The 21,203-nt window shown below is 36.4% G+C and overlaps 1 protein-coding gene across 1 annotated transcript in view; it reads left to right on the plus strand.

Annotated features, from left to right (window-relative positions):
- Positions 1 to 21,203, plus strand: part of LOC140152809 (uncharacterized) — a 172,665-nt gene that overhangs the window by 45,821 nt on the left and 105,641 nt on the right. Inside the window, 1 exon segment of the mRNA XM_072175309.1 lies at positions 9,431 to 9,466. Within this exon segment, the coding sequence (XP_072031410.1) occupies positions 9,431 to 9,466 (36 nt within the window).

The raw sequence follows: 21,203 nt of genomic DNA on the forward strand, positions 1-21,203 counted from the left end.
CATGTTTTCAAATTTGGCTATTCAGCATAATCTTCAAGCATCATAAACATTTACATACATGTACTGTTGTCATTTCTATGATTTGAATGTTGTGTTAACCTGAATACAAGCAACATGAAATACACTATAGTTTCAAAAAAATGTTCTTGATACAAAATTCATGTATGTATATATGTATGTATGGGACTCTTCAGATGTCTCTTATGTTTATTTACATTGAAATATATTTGGATAATAATTTGCACTGCTGTGAAGGGAAGGAGGGTGCCTATTTTTTGAATCCAAGTATTGCTATTTTTATGCCAAGCACTTGGAATCAGAAAATTGAGAAATGTGTAGCAAAATAGACAACGAGTATTAGGTGAAATATTCATGCTGTATTAATCTTTGCTACGTTCTTGTAAGCTTTCCTGAAATTAAAAATGTGCGAATATGTTTATTAAATGTGTAAGTCTATGTCAGACTTGAGATAAGTGAAATTAAAACAAGCAAAAATGTTTCAAATTGTTGCAGGGCACAAGAAAATGAGTTCTTTTACAGTAGATGTCGTAGCTGGAGGGGGATGATTACTATCGAAGAGGTGGATGATTAAATTAGGATCCCTTGTATAAATGGCTGTTATGTGCTATTGATAGTTTTGTTCCTGTGTTATGACATGATTCAATCACTCATCCTTCACTCTTAAAACAATGTTGTCAACAATTATTTGACTAGAATCCTAGTGATATAAGATTTCATCAGTCATAGTCAAATTTGACCAAAAAATAACAAAATTTAGTACAATTTGGCTACAATTTTACAAATTTGAGTCGATGTATTGACTAAATTTGTATTTAGATCAAATTGACCAAGTTAGAGTTAATATTTTGACTCGATTCCTATACTGAAAGATTTCATCTGGTTTTGCCAAATTTGACTGAAATAAAATTGTGCCACAATGTTATTTTAGGACAAATGTGATTAAATTCTGGTCAAATTTGACACAATTTCTGGATGGTCGGGAGTGTTGTTGAGTTTTGATCTAAAGAGTCAGCGGCGGATCCAGGAATTTTCAATGTCTGACGGGGGTTGCCGAGCCACCGCTGCCACTGCCACGGCTGCTCATTTTTTGTGATAAATGACATCCATTATTGCTTGTTCACATCCCATTTTTTAGTATTTATTTATTATTGATGTGATTTGTATAGTGTTTTTCCAGAGGAGTCAAAGCGCTGACGATACACAAATCAGTATGGTATTTAATATAGCTGTTCGGTATAACAGGTTTTGACTTTTGAGGCCTAAGCCAGAATGATCACTCTGCTAAATGCTCTCCTAAACACCCTCATGAGAGTGATCAGACCCATAGCCAGGATTTATTGGGGGTGCAGAGAGCTAAAAAGTAGGCTTTTTGTGAATGTTGCCTTCAAAAAGGGCTATTTCAATGTTTCTCCTGAAAAACATACTTTTTGTGACATTTTTCTTCAAAAAAGTGGATGATTTTCAATGTTTTTTTTTGCATAAAAAAGTGGACTTTTCTTATTGGCATGTGGGTGTGCATCATACTCCTGTGGCTAAGGCTTTGAGAGTGATGTATAGCTCACCTACAATTTCAATTTAAATCGGTGCCTAAACTGATGTAGAATGGCGTATACACACCTGGGCAAAGACGCGAACTGTACTTTGCGTGAGTGACGCATGCTTTAAAATCGTATGTGGGTGTAAGTTGGGAATTTATTGATTTGCGCAGCAACAGAAGCCTAATATTTCTCGGCTCGCCTATTACGAGCTGATCATAGGCGAGCCGAGAATTTCCAGTACTGAATTTCCAGAAGCCAAAGTCTGATAGCTTTTGATATTGAACAATGTTGCTCTTTGTTATCAATTATAGACATCAGTAAACTTACATTGTTCATGTTCTGTTTCCACACTTCAATGGTGCCCTTCAGAACTGATCCAAAACTGAGAGGTGACAGTGTAGATACATTTCTTCAGGATGTGCAAAATCGTGTGACAGTGGTAATGTGTATTCAAGTGGGATTTGGGCAATCCAAATTAAATCTGAATTTAGCTGTTACACAAAGACAAAAACTCATAAATAGTAAACTCCGGCTTTAATATTTTGTTAACACATTTTTGTCAGTTTCACAAAATATTCACCTTAAGAGTATAAGTGCAAAAAATAGGAATTTGTATTAATGTTGCAGTCAAAAGTGGACTCTATTAAAGATATTTCCTTGCACTGCTACTGCAAGGCAGCAACAAATGTGTTGCTTTGCAATCATCTATTGTGAATGTAATCTGAGTGCCTCAAAGATTCAACCATTTTGTGTGACTGTCTAGTTTAGAGCCATGGCAAAAATCCCAACAAGTCAGTATTATACTACAGTAAGCCAAAAAATTAAGGTACCAGTTATGTTCACCCCCTGTATATCAGATATGTCATAATTGGAACCAGCAGCCAATAGCTTCATCTTTTAGCTCGAATTTAAGACTTTATTTGTTGAAATTCGTCAGTCGGACAACGCGATCAGAGGGACCTGGGCCAGTTCTCGCATACATATACACTTAGTATGTTAATCCATAATTGTATGGAGCATATCTTGGCAATCCAAATTAAATCTGAATTTAGCTGTTACACAAAGACAAAAACTCATAAATAGTAAACTCCGGCTTTAATATTTTGTTAACACATTTTTTGTCAGTTTCACAAAATATTCACCTTAAGAGTGCAAAAAATAGGAATTTGTATTAATGTTGCAGTCAAAAGTGGACTCTATTAAAGATATTTCCTTGCACTGCTACTGCAAGGCAGCAACAAATGTGTTGCTTTGCAATCATCTATTGTGAATGTAATCTGAGTGCCTCAAAGATTCAACCATTTTGTGTGACTGTCTAGTTTAGAGCCATGGCAAAAATCCCAACAAGTCAGTATTATACTACAGTAAGCCAAAAAATTAAGGTACCAGTTATGTTCACCCCCTGTATATCATAAACAAAGACAGATATGTCATAATTGGAACCAGCTGCCAATAGCTGCATCTTTTAGCTCGAATTTAAGACCTCATTTGTTGAAATTGTTCTGGAAATAAAAACATGACAGTCCAAATACCCAAGGAAGATGCCAATTTAAAAGTTGCAGTTTGCTGCATTGCAAGCTCTATTGATTTGTACACAAAGCGTTCGCGAACAAGAGAACTGGCGCCGTGCTTCCATTGATTAGCACGTTAAAACTACCGTTGTGCTTCCATTGATTAGAACACAAAAGTGCAACTTTTGATTTCGTTTCTTCATTAGGTTTTAGATCACCGCTTCTTTAATCCTCAACCAATTTCAACAAATAAGATCTTAAATCAGAGCTAAAGAGTACAGGTATTGACTGCTTGTTTTAATTTTGACATACTTGTCTTTATTTAGGATATACAGGGGTGAACACAACTGGTACCTTAATTTTTTGGCTTACTGTATTTTGCAGTAAACCTTTGACGAGCGTGACTACCGTGATGTTACAAATTTGGAGCTAACAACGCGTACAGCGCACAGTTCATTCATAAATTTCCACTCGGCAACAGCTGATCGCCTCGGCAGCCAATCAGAGACAAGTGCGTCCAACGCAGTAAATACGCGATGTATGCTTAAAATACGCGCTCGTCAAAGGTTTACTGCAATTGATTATAACCTTAAACTCTATCAAATCTTACAAAATCTTACAAAGTAAAACCACTGTGCATGCATACATCCAACGTGATGTGATGATGCAATTGGCCTAAGTCATTATGCACGCTTTCATTGGCCGAACCAGCGAAAGACCCATGGCTAGTTGTCGGTGATCCAAGGGGTCTAAAGTTTGAATCCCGGGGGTGCCAAGTAACTTTTTTGTTCATCTTCTCTCCCTTTTTGTTCCTTCTTTCCTTTCCAATAGCCCAAAACCACTTTTAGCGTTAGGGTTAATAGCCAGTAGTGACCAGCCTGCCAGCATAGGCTTCGTGCTGCACGTTTGCAATTTGGACAACGCGATCGGAGGGACCTGGGCCAGTTCTCGCATACATATACACTTAGTATGTTAATCCATAATTGTATGGAACATATCTTGATAATTATGCACTCAAAAGAACCATTGCCTAGCTCATGTTGATCTTCTGTTCATAAGACTGCAATTCAATGCTCAATTCAAACGCAGATAAGCATCAGGCAAAATCATTGCAACTACTGATTCAAAATAATATTAATATGTTATGTGATCGATAAAGAGAAAAAGAAATGAGTAATTTAATCTAATAGTCTATATATATATATATCACTGTTGTTTTTTACTGTCATTTATAAGCTGTATGATAAACTATAGGGCTGCTAAATCTGCTAAAAATCTGCTTATTTGTAAGCCAAATGAAAAACAGACTCCAGTATTTCAGATATTTGATCCAGTCTATCCATTAGTCAACCTAATGACAGCTTTTGATAAATAATTTCTAGACCTACTCAGCACTGACTCAGGAAAAATGCACTTTAGGCCTTAGCAAGTTTCAAAAATGCTGTTTTATGTTGCAGAGCCGATGTAGTATTTCAGCAATTGTCTTTATTTCTTTGCACATGGCACTCGCATGACTGATAGATGTGACTTGATCCATTCCACTTGAGCTAAAGTTGCAGTATGTGAAAGTTGAGTTGCAAAGCTTATCATGTTAAAGGAACACCAAAAGAATTCAAGCTTCTGTGTCTTTCTCTCTCTCTGTCTCTCTCTCAGGCCCGCACACGAGGGGGGGGGTGGGGTGGAGCAGGGGGTGTGATGCACCCCAATCCCAAATTTAGAAAAGTATACAAAAAGTCCCAACATTTCAGAATTTTACGCTTTTTTGGACAAAAAAGGTCCTTATTTTGTCCACTTTTCACAAAATTGCCCCACCCCCTTGGAAAAAAGTTCACTTTTTCAAAATCAGCACCCCCCAAATGAAATCCTGCATATGGGCCTGGTAGTGTAACCTTTCACACAGACCCTCGGCTACCTTCGGTGATCGTGTGTTGCTGTGTGGCATTCGCGACCCCCACAGCGAATTTTGGTTTTTAGTGCTGTTTTTACACTTTTCGTTCTCAAAAGACATGGTTGATCATAAATATTACTTAAAATACATTTTTTTATGTTCTTCTGTTGTTTTATGGGTAAAAATTGTCGCGATTTCTTTTGAACGAATGTTGAATCTGAACTTTGGTAGTATTCGCTACGTGTCACCAAAGTTCACGAGGGACGAGGCTTGTGGCACGGATTTTGCTGGTTTCAAAATCGGGGTACCGTTACAGCATAATAAAAAATATATCGGGTATCAATATGGCAGCCACCATGGATTGCAAACTGACCGCTGATCGTTGTAAGGAATTAAGAATTTCTCCTTTATTTGGACGTATATTATAAGCTTGGGACTTTTACTCTTTGCCGTTTTTATTATTACTGCAACTATATAGCCATTGATTAGTTTATGGTACAGATTTCCTTTAAGGTCTAAACGTAGTGTATTATGTAGGCACTGAAGTTCAGCGTTTACTGTGAAGCCTGTCCCTGGAATAACATATACCACCTCCACATTGTTGCACCTGGATCTCAAGCAACACAATATCCAAGACACAGTTCCTTAACGCCAAATACGTATATTGTTATGGTGTGACCTTTGGATGTGCCGGGTACAAAAAATCGTTGTCCAAAACATGAGAAGCTATCACTTTGAATATAGGTTTATTGAGCTATGCTTCTTGAAATAATTATGAGACCATATTGGGTGATAGTCTTACAATTTTATGGCCTAGAGAAAAATTAATTTTACTTAGTAGAATTTTGTTACAAGATTGAAAGTACCAGGTTAAATATTGGTGGACTTATTAAATTAGCAATTAGGTTCGCAGTATAATGTTGACATTTTTCCCACTTTGGGACCTTTTTATGGGAAAAATAGCAAAAAGTGGAGTTGAGGGGTGCTGACACACCTGCAAGCCCCTTCCATGCATAATTTAGGTCTGCCCATCTGTGGTCCAACTTTGCAATTCTGAAAACCCAGAATCAAACAGAACTTATGTGACATTGTAACACTTTGTATGCTCTTTTTCTTTCTTATGCTCTCCTCCTTTTTTGTGGCCTTATTTTGAATTCAATATTTCCAACCTCAGTCTGAATGGATCAGGTGCAGAAGTGAGAAAGTCACTGGAGTGAATACATTTCTTCTATTGCTTTGAATATCAGTTCACAGTGCAGGCACCAAGATTATTCTGATAGGTGCAAGAAAATGTAAGGGGGAATCTGAAAATTTGCCCAAAATTGGGCATTTTTGGCCTAAATATATTTGACTGGGGGATTGTGGGATGCTCATGGTACTCCTGGTACCACCAATGTTGATCAATGTATTTTCATTATCAATAAACCATGACTTAGACTACATAAATTCACATTGATATAAAAACAAATTAAATACCGAAAAAAAAAGTTTTTGTGAATGGTGGTTTCGCTTTAAGTAACCCACGTGATTTCGTTATCTAGATTTTTTAAGATACAAAATTATACTTGGCCTATTACTGTAAACCTATCTAGATCCTAAAGAACAACTCGCAATCATACAAATGTATATGGAACAGTTTATGTGTTATCGTGGTTATGATGCGGTTTCTATAAATAAATTGCATTAATTGCTTAACCCTAATACAAGAGTCAATGTCAAGTTTGTCTGCTGGAATCATAGATTTTTCCAAATTAAAAAAAAAATTGATACATTCTCCAAGTTCTTCAAAGAAATAAGGTATTTATGTATGCATTGTTGGTGCTGGTTTGCTGGTACTCAACATAGCCCCTGATAATTTGAAACTTTTTTGAAACCAGCTGATTATTTTACATTACAGTGAAAAACGGAGCAAAAGCCCTGTGCAATATATTAATTTGATATTTCTGCTGAACTAGTTAGGAGAGGGTCAGGGAGTGCACATGAATTATGAGTTCCTGAACATTCATGTTGTGTTGGCTTCCCCTGTTGGAAAGCATCCAAACATTTCATGTGAAGCGGCACCTCTGCCCTGAACTTTGAACCCTAAGCAGACATACCATGACATGTTCATTTGCATGTCTTGAAAAATGGTGTTCGGTTCGTTGATAAAGTGCGTTCAAAGGCTAAGGTCTTATCGCTGTCATTTTTGTTCCCTTAAAACAACATAGTTTTCATTATGGTTTACATGGTTGCAGTTTAAACGAACTTAAAATGTTTGGCAAAAACTTAAGAAGAAAATTTCATAGGAATTTAGAGGATTTGGATCTGCCAAATTCTGAGAAAAGGAGTACTTTGAAAAATCTGGTATTGCCCAATATAGTTAGACCTTATTCACCTAATTGATTGATATGCATGCCAGAAAGGATACCAGGGCAAGAACCCAAGCAAAATTCAGGGAAATCCCCACTATCTAATGTTTAATATGGTTGACATTAATTGTTGGCCCATAAAAAAAATTAAAAAAACATCTTTGAATATCTGATTTTTAACGTTTCTTTAGTTAAGTCTTAGTTAATGTTATGTCTCAGGTTTTATTTTTATTTACATTTTATATGATTTATTTTAAGGTTGCATTTGTGTCTTGTTAGTTCCATGAACTGAACTACATATCTTTGTTTGAACTGTTAGTGAATTGATTCAAAATTCTACCATTTTCTTATATTTGGTGAGGTAAAAATACTAAACGTTGATCACTTTTTGCCCCTTGTATGTCATTAAGACTTTAGGTGCAAGTTCATTGTTTGAAATTTCTCAAGTTTTTCCCAGTTATGAAGCTGAGCTTAAAGGGACATTCAGTCATTCAGAGATCCCACAAGCCCAAACTACCCTATCCCCACACATCATTTTTTCCCCACTTTTGGAATAACCCCTACAACGAATAAGTGAGACAGTGCATTTTAATGTCAAGAGACACAATTCTAAATTCTTTATGTCAGGGCATAAAGAATTCTGTTCCAAATCCAATACGGATGTTTTCTCAAATACGGCTGTCAGTTTTCTTCATAATTTTGTATTATTTCTGAAAAGAAATTGTTTTAAAGGTATCCTCCCAATTGAAAGTCCCAACCATGTTGAAGCAACTTCATTTAAATCCTTGGTGGATCAATGAAAGTGCCTTTAACAGTTATACAGGTGCTGAAATTTGAAAAGTATTGTCTTTTACTAGTACCGGGAGAGTGTAAAAAGGATCTTACATAACAAAACTAAGTATATCTAAACAGTGATGGTGCTGGGGGCATGGGGGAAATCTCCCCTCCCCAGTCAGAATTCTTGCCTCCCCCCTGCCATCAATCAGTAAAACACAAAATTAAGAAAATGTCCACTTTTCTGGCTATTTTGCATAAAATTTGTTGATTATTCCCCTCCTGAAATTCAATTTACCCCCTCCCACCCAAAAGCCAAAAATGTCCACTTCTTTGCAACAATTTTGTGCAAAAGTTGTCGATCCACCCCGTGACATTCACTTTGCCCCCGGTACCTAAATATTCAAAAAGAAAGTGACCATTTTGTAGCATCAATGATTCAAAAATGATGGACAGATTTATTTATTTGAAAAAACAAATATTGAGTCAATAGAACTTATCACAAGCTCATGGGAAATAGTTTTGGCAAAGAAACCACATTGTCAATCTTGCATCATGATTTCCTTTCCAAAAAATTGACATCATGCAATCACAACCAGTTAGCAAAATATGAAATATGCACTAAGCTACCCAAATTTGTCAGAACAGGCTAACTATTGCAACATACACCCATAATTTCAATTTCCACTCAAAGCATCCATTATTTATTGTCACTATGGATGTCTGTATCCTCAGTCATTTATGCATCAAATAAATAATCAATGATGATACCAAAATACCATAAATCTATGTGATATCAATTTTTGAAGTATGAGGAGGACTGCAGTACTTACCAAAATGATCTCATTTTCAGGCAAAGTTGAATAACCCCCATTCAATAATCATAGCTCAAAATATGACCTCAAGTTGTAGAGTATGAGTTTTTGTACCCAACATATTCAGGGGTCATTACATTAGTGTACAAACATATTGGGGTCAAAGAATTGTGTCTTTATGGATGAGCATGTTTGAGATTCTAGTGAATGGAGCAGAAGGCACAGGTGATGTCTGATGTTTCCTATGCAGGATAGATATGCAAAGATTTGTAAATTTGAGTATGAAAACAAAATAGCTAGACCATTTATCATAAATTCATAATCGTTCCTCGTTTATGTTGGAGCTTCTGTCATGAGAAAACATTCTTACATGAATGATCTGAATTGTAGAAATAGCAGATTATTGGTATAGGTTCAACATCTATGGGAGCTAGGGTAATGTTACAAACCAAACCAATATTTCAGTTAATTTGGTAAAATTCCTTTTTTCACTGTTTTTTTTTCTTTCTTTTTACAAACTATTTTCTGCCTGTAGGATTGCAAATGTCCAGGCCTGTCATTTCCCAGGAAGGTAAGCTAAATTCCCATTTGTAGATAGCAAAGTTTTCCACAGTTTCTTATGTATTTCTGTATTTTGCTTTTTCCCTCCAAAATTTTCCAAGATTTTTATATTATTGTAAACCTTGCCCATACCAATAATCTGTTTTTTGTATGATTCAGCTGATTTGTTTTAACCCCTTGGGCACAACTCCCTTTCTTAAATTGCTCATGATTGGTTAATAACTTGATATAAGCAACCAATCAACATAAATCATTTAATATCTCCGAACAATATATCCTATTGACCATTCTTACCTTGTCTCTTATTGGATGTTCAAGATATGATAGGCCTCTTTGTAACCAATCAAAATATTTCTTTGATAGTTTTGCCCATGGAGTTAAAGTGCCAGCAGCAGACTACCAAAAACAAAATAGAATTGGTAAAAATATTTTATAGCTCTGCGTAAGATGAGTCAGAGATGTCAGTAAATTTAATGCAATTGTATTATAACATGTTTATGAAGATAAGAAGAATACGGAATATCTAGAATTACAATTGATGACAAATATATATTTTGCTAGTTCAAGGGTTGAGGTAGAAAGCCGTTTTTGGTTCACACTGTAAACTAAAACCATTCATATGTAAAAGAAACTATCTGCCAGAGATTGTTACTCACAAACGACTCGTTGGCAAGATACATACACCAAATACAGGGTCTTGCTATATTGCTTACTCCCAACGCAAGATTTGGTCTCGTCCCGTGTAACCAGAGCAAATGCGATACATCTTATTTACCTCGTGCGAATTATATTAGGCGTTTGCGGACGAGAATCTAGACACGTGTAAGTGAGCCACTCAGAGGAAAATGACCATTTGATATTGTAGCCGATATGCCACTTGCTAATGAGCGCTCTATCTCGATCGTTACTATCTCACGGCTACAAGACCTGGACAATGTAATAACCCTGTCTGTAATAGGGGCGATTCAATTTGAATTTAACGCTATGCTATCAAGCTCACACATGAGTGTATTTCATTCTCTTTTGAGAGCATTGGCGTTAGGCATGAGACTAATATGTCATGGTATACTAACCCATATTGTCCGACCATTTCTACTAGTTTTTCACATGGGCAATATTTACACAGATGCAAGGAACCGAATTCAGAAACCCGGGTGTTAGGTTAGAATTTGACTCGTCTGGCGTAACTCGATGCAGTGCGCAGACAGTCCAGCAACGACACGAACGTTATGAATCAATATCATCTGACATGCCAATCTATGCACTCATCTCCGGCAACGCACCGCCGGTTTGAGATTTCTTGGCCCTAGGCACGCAAAATGAAAGATTTCTTTTTGCTCATTGAAGTGCTATATCCTCCATGAAGTGGCAGTATTGCCTATCTGAACCTGTTGATATTGTATGCACCGATCTTGAAGTGGGTTCAAATCTCATTGCACAACTTACATTATGATGTTACGTAAATCCCACTTCAACAAAAATCCAAACCAGTCGCAGATCTACTAAGAAACTTAATTTTAACAGTTCTTCAATTTTATCCGAGAAGGTTGGACTTGTTTTTGGTTTAGAGATGATTCCATGCTGTAACCTCACACTACCATGTTGAATCCATGAAAATTTATGACAATATTCGGTAACATTTCACCTGTTGAGGCTGTGTGTTCTAGTTGGAATAATTTTCATCAAAATTTGCATTCATTTCATATTTTTTGTTAAGGTGTCATTCATGTTTTGGTACTATTTCAATAAAGGCTGATTTTCATTGATTTTATTTGTTGGAATTGCTGACTGCACATTGTGAAAGTTTATCCACAACAGCTTCAAGATATTTCATTTGAATTGTAAAACACCAAGTCTTTCTTAAGATTATATTTGACCTTATTTTTCCTGATGCTTGTATGGATTTTAGAGTCTGTTACACTGAACCATTTTGCTGAATTCATGCATTTGAGAAAAAAATTATGAAACAATGACAAAATCTTTGATAATGGGTTCAAAGACATGGGAACCTTGCTTCAAAAATGCTCTGCTTGAATTTCAAAACTGAACAAAAGCATTTTAAGAAAAAAAATCTGAAATTCACTTCCGCAGCTGTAGATTTAATCTTCAACCCATGTTGTGTGTATGTGTTGGTGCCGTATATACGTACTCGCCCTATTATTATTCATAAAAACCAGAAAACTATGGAATTTCATATTTCTGACATTAGCTCGGTTGTGCAGGGTAGTGGTAATAAATGGCATTCTTCAACCCTGTGTACACATCCAATACAATTGTGCTACGATATAGGGTCGCGGCTCTCCAGTCTCGTCTTACACTCACTTAACTGTTCAATAAAATGTATAAGGCAACCTCGTCTGTGTGAGCGAATGTGGTGTGTGCTGGGCTGTGGCACATAGGCCGAGTTTTTACGGCCGGTACAGCATTTTACTACATTTAACTTTTGCACCAAGAGCTATAATAGCTTGTGATTTTTAGCGTGTGATACACTCGGTAAATGCTCTTGATTTTGCAGTTACCCTACTATCAAATCGCTAAAGTGCCTTTCAAGTGCCTGTTCAAGTTGCACTTTTTCCCATACCTCTTTCCTCGCACTGTCTACAACTCCAAGCCAATACTGATGGTCCCATATACATTTTGTGTCATTTTCCTGGCGCTTTCTCAAAATGCATTTTAAATGTGTAGTTTAAATATTTGACATGATTTTTTTTTTTTTGTCGATCTAGGTTATGTTTTATGTAGCGCATGGTAGTGCAAGTTCATTTTGGAGTGTTTCGGCTATATGCAATATTTCAGACTCAACAGACTGCCTGGCACCAAAATCTCACATTTTGCAAACACTGAGCTTGGCAAATAAGACTGTTGCCCAGAGAAAAGCATGTTTTAAAACTAAATATCATCCACTGTTGCATTGAGACATTTAGGGAACAGTCAACAGCTGTATTATACAGGAGAGCGTGATTTGCAAATTTAGGGACAAGTTCCTCAAATTGTAATGTCATTTGCAGTGGCATATCCAAAGGGACTCAGCAGGCCCAGATATGCCAACCCTCCCTATTTTTGGAAAAATTTTTGTCCATTTTGACACCCAAATTTGGAAACCTCCCTCTAGTCCCTATTTCTGACAAGTTATGTGCAATTGAAGTTGCATGTAATTTTTGCAACCTCCCTATTTTCTGGATGTTAATGTTGGCATCTCTGCAGGCCCCTTTTTCCCCCACCCAGTGGGACGCTGGCTGCTGTGATATTTTTACATTTTGATTGCCCATTTTTGACCAGTCATCATGGTCATGCTCCCCTTGATAGTTGCCTTGTTCCCTTCAGAGATTTTTGTTGCACACTTGAACGTTTTCCTAACATGTATGTATTTCTTTCTACACCTTTTTTTATCAAAATGTTGCCCAAACTGTTCCAAAAATCACTTTCCCCTTTCAACTTGCCAAAAAATGCTTACCCTCCCTTTTAGCCTGCAAAAAATCTTTGCGCCCCCTATATGTCACCACCCCGGGGTACACATAATTATTGCACCACCCTCAGGCCTAAAGGTTCCATTTACATCTATATTTTCAAAATAATTTAAACATTTGGCCCTGTTTAATTAGGATTTCAACATTAATGTTAAAAAGTGTGTGTATTTCAAAGTTTGTGAAGCTGATTGCTTCAATTAAAGTCTTGGATCAGTTATTCCAACCAATATCCTTATTTAGGATCATTTTGGTAATGGTATATGGTGCAGTACTGAATTCAATAAATATGTGAAACACAATCCGATTTACTGATGATTCAAAAGGCATAGATTTCTGTATTTTTGCATGTTAGGATGATTTCTAATAAGTTCATGAATTTGATTAAAGTATGTCTTCTGTAACATTGGCAAACATACATGTGATCATATTTGATGTCGCTGATGATAGCAAGTCTGTATTGTGGGTCATTTAAATATCACAAATTGCCCTGGTTTTGATGTAATGGATTAAGGATATTGTTACCTTGAATGTGTGCACTCTCAACCAAAGGATTTTTCCTTGAAAATTTTGACATGGGTACATTTTTGATTACCGCCCCCCTCTGATAAACATTTACAGTGATTGTCAGTCTATAATGCATGATACCTTTACACCTTTTCACAGAAGATTGAATGTCTCCTGAAGTAGAGACAAGATAAGCTTCAAATCAAAACTGCTTTCTTAGCTAGGCATTTCTTGACTTTATTTATATTTATAATGATTTCATGGAATGAGTAGAAAACCCTGTAAGACTTTGCATTGTAGTACTTGTATTCCTTTCTTTGCATTTGGCTATTCCAGTTGAAATCCACTTATGGAAGGCATGAGGTTACCTGAATTTGTGATTCCAATTTAAATCTACATGCCCTATGTGTGGGTCATATCTTCCATACGGGGTGTCTGAATTTAAACTGGAATAGACATTGTTTTTGCACAGCATTACTAACTACTTTATGAAAGGGGCATTATGCAGGAACCCTATACCCAGGGGGCTCAGCGGGTGGGTGGGGGTGGGGGTAGCAGAAATATACCAAGTAAAATAGGTTAATTTGCATAATTTTTAAGAAAGCCCCTGGATATGCCCCTGTTTATCACAAAATGATATCAAAAAAATAGTAATACCAAAGCTCATTTACTGGTTTCACTCAAATTTAAAGTGGTTTACTTCAAAGTTGCTAAAAAAGGAAAAGAAATTAATTGCAACATTTAATTTTCATTTCATTACACATTGATTGCCTGTGGTATAGTAATCAGAATAGACATTGATGGTAACATCTTTTTTACCAAATCTACACCAGAGCAAAGTAATTTCTGTGTAAATTGGAGTGTGATCAATTTTAGTGTGATCAAGCTCAATTTATCTTAATCCATCTACATGTATTATTGGCTGCTAGCTTACATCAAATTGTAATGTAGGGAGTAAGCATCGAATGTTGTCTCCAACTGTAAAATGTGTCTCTGAGATGACCCCATGCCGACCCCTCGTGCAATGTGAGTCATGGCTCAGTTACCATGGTGACTTAATATTTGAGAATGTTCCGGGATTCATGTTCCCAACCAAAGTAAGATCCACTTTCAAGATTGTCCATGGGACAGGTGCCATCGGAATTAGGTTTATTATTGATTTTCGCAATTGTGTTCTCTCTCTGTATAAAGCTTTGGTGGAATTTGTTTCTTTTAGTTATAGTTATAGTCAATCGGTATAATTGTGATTGATAATTGATAATAAGACTTCTTTACCTTGATTAACCACCAAACTCAGCTGGTGGTGGTGGGGTGCAGTTGGTCATTCAGGAAGTATGAGCCAACATTTAGGAATTAATGCCAGAAAGCCATATCTGCAATAGCTGCCCTATAGATATTTGATAATTGTCTGCATTCTAACAATCTACAGCATCTTAAAATATGACACCTGGCAGCTTTACAGATGGGGCATTCTTAATCTTGCACTAACCCCTCAGTGTGGTCTCACCAGTGCTTGAAATAAGCCAAAATCTTCATAGGCTCAATAACAAATTGTAAATTTATAATGTCAAACTGGTCCGCATATGTGACACTTTGTTGCCATAGATGATGCCCAATGGATATTTGACAATTTTCTACATTTTGAAAATCTAAAGCATCTTAAAATGTGACACCTGGCAGCTATTGGAGTGGGGTTTTCTTGCAATAAACTCTCGATGTGGTCTCAACAATGCTTGGAATAAACCGAAATCTTCATAGGCCCAATCTCAAATTGTAAACTTATAATGTCAAACTGGTCCGCATTTGTGACACTTTGTTGCCATAGATGATGTTGAAGTCAGCAGTGAGTTTGTCTTTGCTGACTTGGGTGACAAAATTTCACATACCCCACAGACCGCCAGAGTAGCATATCGTCGCACCCACTGTGATTTTCATGGGCTGGGTCTCATTTCTGTTAGCAACAAGTATATCTCAAAATTTAACCTCAAGTTTTGAAGTATGAGTATTTTGACTTTTCAATGGGTTTCGCCCGTAACTGCCCAAAAAATAATCTTTTTGTTATACCCACTAAGTCGGGAATTTGCAAATTTCAACACACCTGCAGCTCAGAAAGACTAGACTGTCTCCTTCCCCTATTGGAAATAACAGAAGTATATACACGAGTAGATAATTGTGAACATACCTGTATCAGATAATAAGCCAAATTGATGTCAGTCAGCTCATCAGAACGATATCTCTGTAAACTGCACTGCTTATTTGCAACTATTTCTTGTTACGAGTTTCATGGTTTTATCTCATGCTTTAGGGCTATATGATCCCATTGCCTGTGTGTGATATGTTGGAAGATACTTGCTAGGAAATTATGTGGTTTGAGGACATGAGAGATAGGCCTGAATTCTTTGCATGCAATTTCACAGGTATTGCAAAGTTTCTGCTAAAATGTTAAGTTCTGTCCAGTCTCATCCCATCCCAAGAAGTACCATAGTCAACTGAACTACAACTTGGTATGTTAGTACTTTATATGAATGATAAAACCACCATGAGACTTTAAATTGATACAAATTAATTTTTGCTCTTGTTGTCTTGCTAAGATGAGCATTGAGGGGGTTTTGGTAGAAAACCATAAGCCACCTTAGTCATCATTATCCTATACTAAAATGAATGGGTAAGTTTTATTTCAGATTTACACAAGTAAAAAGTACTTACTAAAATACTACTGACCTAAACATTCCAGACTGCACTGTAATTAGTTATTTTATTTTCCTAAACCTCTGTGCTTATAAATACTTAAAACATACCCAGCATTAAAATAGTATACCCATAAATAGTGACATTGCAAATTTGCAACACACAAAGACCATTTCTATTTCAATAGCAATTTTCAGCAAATTGTGAGAAATGGTTTCTACAAGTCTCCTCAAATATAAATGACAGCCAGTGAAAAACAATTAGCAAATTGTTTTTGTTACCTGTCATTTGAAAGGGACTTGACAATGGAATTGAATACATGTACTTTATTCATGCATGTAAAAAGAAAACTCATAGAAATATTATTTGTACACATTTTGAATGGTACATATTATGTAAACAGAATGTGTTTCATGGTTCATGTTCTAAACAGAAAAGGTTCATGCATGATAAACAGTGCATCATAACATTAAAAAAACCATTGACAGCATTCGAATAATTTTAGAGACAAGTATTAAGCTCCATAAAATTAATTTGTTGGTTTTCTTACAGAGCATTTTCATGTATTGACAAGGGTGGGATGTGTTTTTTACATATTTTTTTTCAATGTAAAATAGCAGTTGTAATTATTTTTCATTGCATTCTTGAAAAATGATGAAGTTTTTTATTTGAAGGTTTTGAGGGGCAGAATACTACACAGTCTTCCTTAAAGTGATCCATGTTGCTTAATTAACTGTGTTGCCATCGTAATGAATTACTAGAGCTTTAAAATCAAAAGTTATACTGAAAAATTGAAAGAGAAAAAAATATGGACCAGCTCCAAAAAGTGATGAGGGCAGGGATGAGAACAAACACATGAATTTTATACATGCAGCCTTATTGCATAGATAACAAAAAACATGAAAGTTAAATTCCAGTGAAGGATAAAGGGGTGAGGGGAGAGTGGCAAAACAGAAATTGGTTTGCGATGTAATCATGTTGTTAGATAAACAGATACTATTTACAGGGGGAGTAAGACTATTAATCATACTTTCACTTGAGATTGTTCATTTTATCAAACCCCCATCGGCATTTATCCCTTGACAGTTAGATAATAAAACCAGAATAATTTTCTCTGCCTGATCTAGTTTATCTGCATAGCAATCTAGGTTTTCATTTTATAACATAGATCCCAATTGATCCACTTGACAAATCCTCATTGCTTCGTGGGATTTCCCTTGAAATTTCCCCTGTAGTTAGTCAGTAGTCACATTGTAGTAACAGTCATCCAAAGATCAGAGCCAGACTAACTGTAGTCTTACCATGCTTTACCATAGGCCAACCTGTTCTGAAAAGCATTACAACTTACCTCAATTTGAATGCAACACTTTTATTATACACAGGTATAGGTTTTAGGTGCAACATACATATTAAAGTTTTTTTTCTAACATTGATTTGAACTTGTCATGGGAAGGAATGATGTCTACTTGATTTTGAGAGCAAAATATGCTAATTAATTAATATGTTAATTAATGAAACCTGTTGGAAGAAGGATATCCACCAGTTTTTTTACCCGAGTCGAGTTTGGTTCCAAATATATTATCATTCATTTTTACTAAATTAGGTTATTTGAATAATTTAGAATATGATTTTACAACAAGAACTTAGTTCCTTTAAGCCTCCAATCTTGCATCCAGTTTTGTTGACTGGTTATCTCTACACCTGTATGGTATGAGTCAATGTTTCTTGACTCACCTATCATATCAGTGGTAATCACAAAATGCAGAAAACACTTATGGTTAGAGAAGTACAAAACTGGTCTATTGGTAGGGATCATGTCTCAAAGATTTTAAATGTGGCAGTGAAACAATTCTTTGGGTTAAAATAAAAATGTTTCAGGATAATAACTTTTGCAGAAACAACTAGATGCCTTTTGGAATTACAAGAACTTCTAAAGATTTATGGATTCAGAGAAATGACGTAAAATGTATAATAATAACAATTCAGAGAAAAGAGGTATTATTTCATACACCCACCCAGATCCACTTGACTGCGAGGGATGATGAGCATCAACTGACACAATGTCTGTAAGGTGAAATGGAGATAACATTCCTCTTACATAAGTGGTACTGGTGGGTGTATCAAGTAAATGGAGAATATAATAGTAGTATGAAGCATCAATCCGGGGGTGGGGGGAAGACGGGGGACATTTCTCATGATATTTTTTTTTGTTCCTTTGAGCCACTTTTTGACAATTTAGGCCAAATGTCCCGCTCCCACTTTTCAACTTGACAGATTGACACCTCTGCCATAAAGGTATAGCCAAGTTTGTTACAAAGCCAACATCACCCTTAATCTGTAATGAAACCAGAAGTGGGTCCAAATAATATCAAAAGGTAAAGGTGAAAGAGTCGAACCTGTATTTTACAGAACAGAGTTCCCATCTCTCTTTCGCTAGGGATTAGGCCAGACTCCACCGTGAAATGTTGCTGTAGGGGATCACCACACCTCCTCAACCATTGTCAACAGCGAGTCTGTTACCTTCCCAGCATTTAAGAGTACCAATACTTTATACACCTGGGTGGAGAAGAGTAATTGAGATAAAGTGCCTTACTCAAGGGCACAACACGATGGCGCTGCCGGGCTTGAACCTGCAACCTTCCGATTATGAGCCAGAGCCATTCCGCTCGGCCACCGTGCTCCATAACATCAAATAATGAGCTATTCCAGTTGAAATCCACACATCCCCTATGACATCTGTATGTCATAAGTTACTTTTATGGTAAGAAAATACACATGAATGCAAAATTGTTGTCATTTCATTACAAGAACTGGATATCTGTTTATGGATACTGCACCAACAATTAAGAAAAGAAAAAAAGTTCAACTCATGTTAAGGTTGTGACCAAAAATCACTCTGAGTAACTGCTGCAAAGCATTAAACGTCACTGTCTCAATGAAACTGTAGGAAATACAGTAAGAAACAAAACACTGCCTCTTTCTCTACAGCGAAGATCTACTAATCAATATGGTGAACATCAATCAATTTTCATTCAAGAAATTCTCAAGTATAACATCCCTATGGAGATATATGACCATTTGTTAAGCATTATTACAAAACTTTCACAAACATGTTCAACAATCATTTTCATTCTATTGCAAAATTCAGTTACAATGTTAATTTTATTTTTTGGAAAAATGTTCCTTAAATATGATTTGCCCTGTAACCCAGTTTAAAATTACGAAATCATAATCACTCTCCTGCGAGTAGAGCTTATTTCATAATACGAGTCACAGGGGTGATAAGCTTATCTGATTATAGCTATTATCATTCTGTTAAATTATGGTTTGAAATGGAAAGAAAATGTTTGCAATAGATCAAAATTGTATGTGTGTACCTGTTTTTGCATCGGTTTTGCGATAAAAATCAGTTGACCCGTTAATGCTGACTGCAGCTCTCTTTACAGCACTGAAGTGTTTAATCAACCAATATGTTGCTTTATTCAGTGGAAATGGCTACATTACCAGCTTAACGTAAATGTGACAATGAGTCTATGCACGGCACAGTCTAAGTCGGCGAGTGCAAGAACACTGATTTTTCCCCACTTTTTTTAGAAAGCGGAAGGTTTCCTATCAAATCAAGTTAATCAGCTGCTTTCTTGCGGTTTTTCAGTGAGATGGAAATTTTCCATGTAACATGAATGTGGAGTGGGTTTTAAGGAAGCTTATGGAATGCATTAGCTATGTTTTTTGATAGGTGATAGGGGTGATGAGAGTGGCCTGGTTTTTGTGGGGATGCATGTATGGTGTACATGTATTTATAGATAGAAAATGTAACAGGTGAACTCAGTCAGATTACTTCATAGCCAAGTTAAGGCAGGCTGGGGATTAATTTCAAAGAGGAAGGGGGTAAAATTTATTTGTAGGACTTGTTAGAAGCTTAACAATACATTCAATGTGCACTTTTGTGATAAATAAGACAAAAATATATTGAAAAACTGTAGTAACCATAATTTATACCAGTCAATAAGCTGAAAAATTCTTATTGATCAGATATTTGAGAAAGTATTGATTGAAACTGGTGGGGTATTTTTTCAAAGGGGGGGGAGGTGCTGACACTGCAAAGTGCAGCATGTCCAACATGCATGAAGGAGCTGCTTATAAAGGGAGAAGGGTATGGATAGGGTTGATTACCCTAGGTAGGTGAGGGGGAAGGGTCATGACAGGAACATAAAAGGTACCAACAAGTGACCAGTTTAATTTTGGAAGGGGAAATCATTAATCTGATATCTTTGTGACCAACCTCCTGCAGTCTTTTTCAAATATTACTTTTAAAAACTGTATGATGAATTGACCAAAAAAGCTAATATCTTTTCCCAAAATGTCCCCATGGTCAGTATCTCCTTAAAGTAACACATCATCTTGGAATATAGCTATATAAGCAAAGTTCCTTATCAGTCCATATATCACCAGTCTGCTCAATTAATCATAGCCCACGTATCATTCCCTTCACCATTCATGAGTAGAGTTCAAGAGTCCGGGGTCTTAATTAACATGTTGCTTTTCCGCTCATGATGGTGCGCTCAAAATGTCCATGGCACAGACATACTTTCACAACAAGCTAGCTTTAGTTTCACATGCTAGGGTGTTTGGACTTTGAACTGCATGGTTTACGAGACCAATGGAAATGTTTTCCATTATGTATCTATTATGAAATGTTGATTATGTAAATTGTTATGCTTCATACTCGCCTCCAGGCGCGTAGCCAAGATTTATTGGGGTACGTGGGACTAAAAAGTGGACCTTTTGTGATTTTTCTTTCAAAAAAGGGCTGATTTTCAATATTTTGGGGGATGCATTTCCCCAAACCCCCTCCCCCGGCTACGGCTCTGCTCACTTTGAATGTAATTGTAATAGCAATAGCAACAACAATAACAGCTATAATAATTATGCATGTATCCATGCAGCTTGCAATCTCGGGCTCACAAAAAGATAGTAGGCCTAATAATTTGTAATAAGAGGGTAATAGAGGGTATCCCACTCATTGTGGCTCTAAACGTGCAGACACCACAGTGGGTGCATAGCATGCTGTGGTTCGGAGAGTCACGT

This window comes from Amphiura filiformis, chromosome 5 (genome assembly GCF_039555335.1).
Source record: "Amphiura filiformis chromosome 5, Afil_fr2py, whole genome shotgun sequence".
In the NCBI taxonomy this organism is placed as follows: domain Eukaryota; kingdom Metazoa; phylum Echinodermata; class Ophiuroidea; order Amphilepidida; family Amphiuridae; genus Amphiura; species Amphiura filiformis.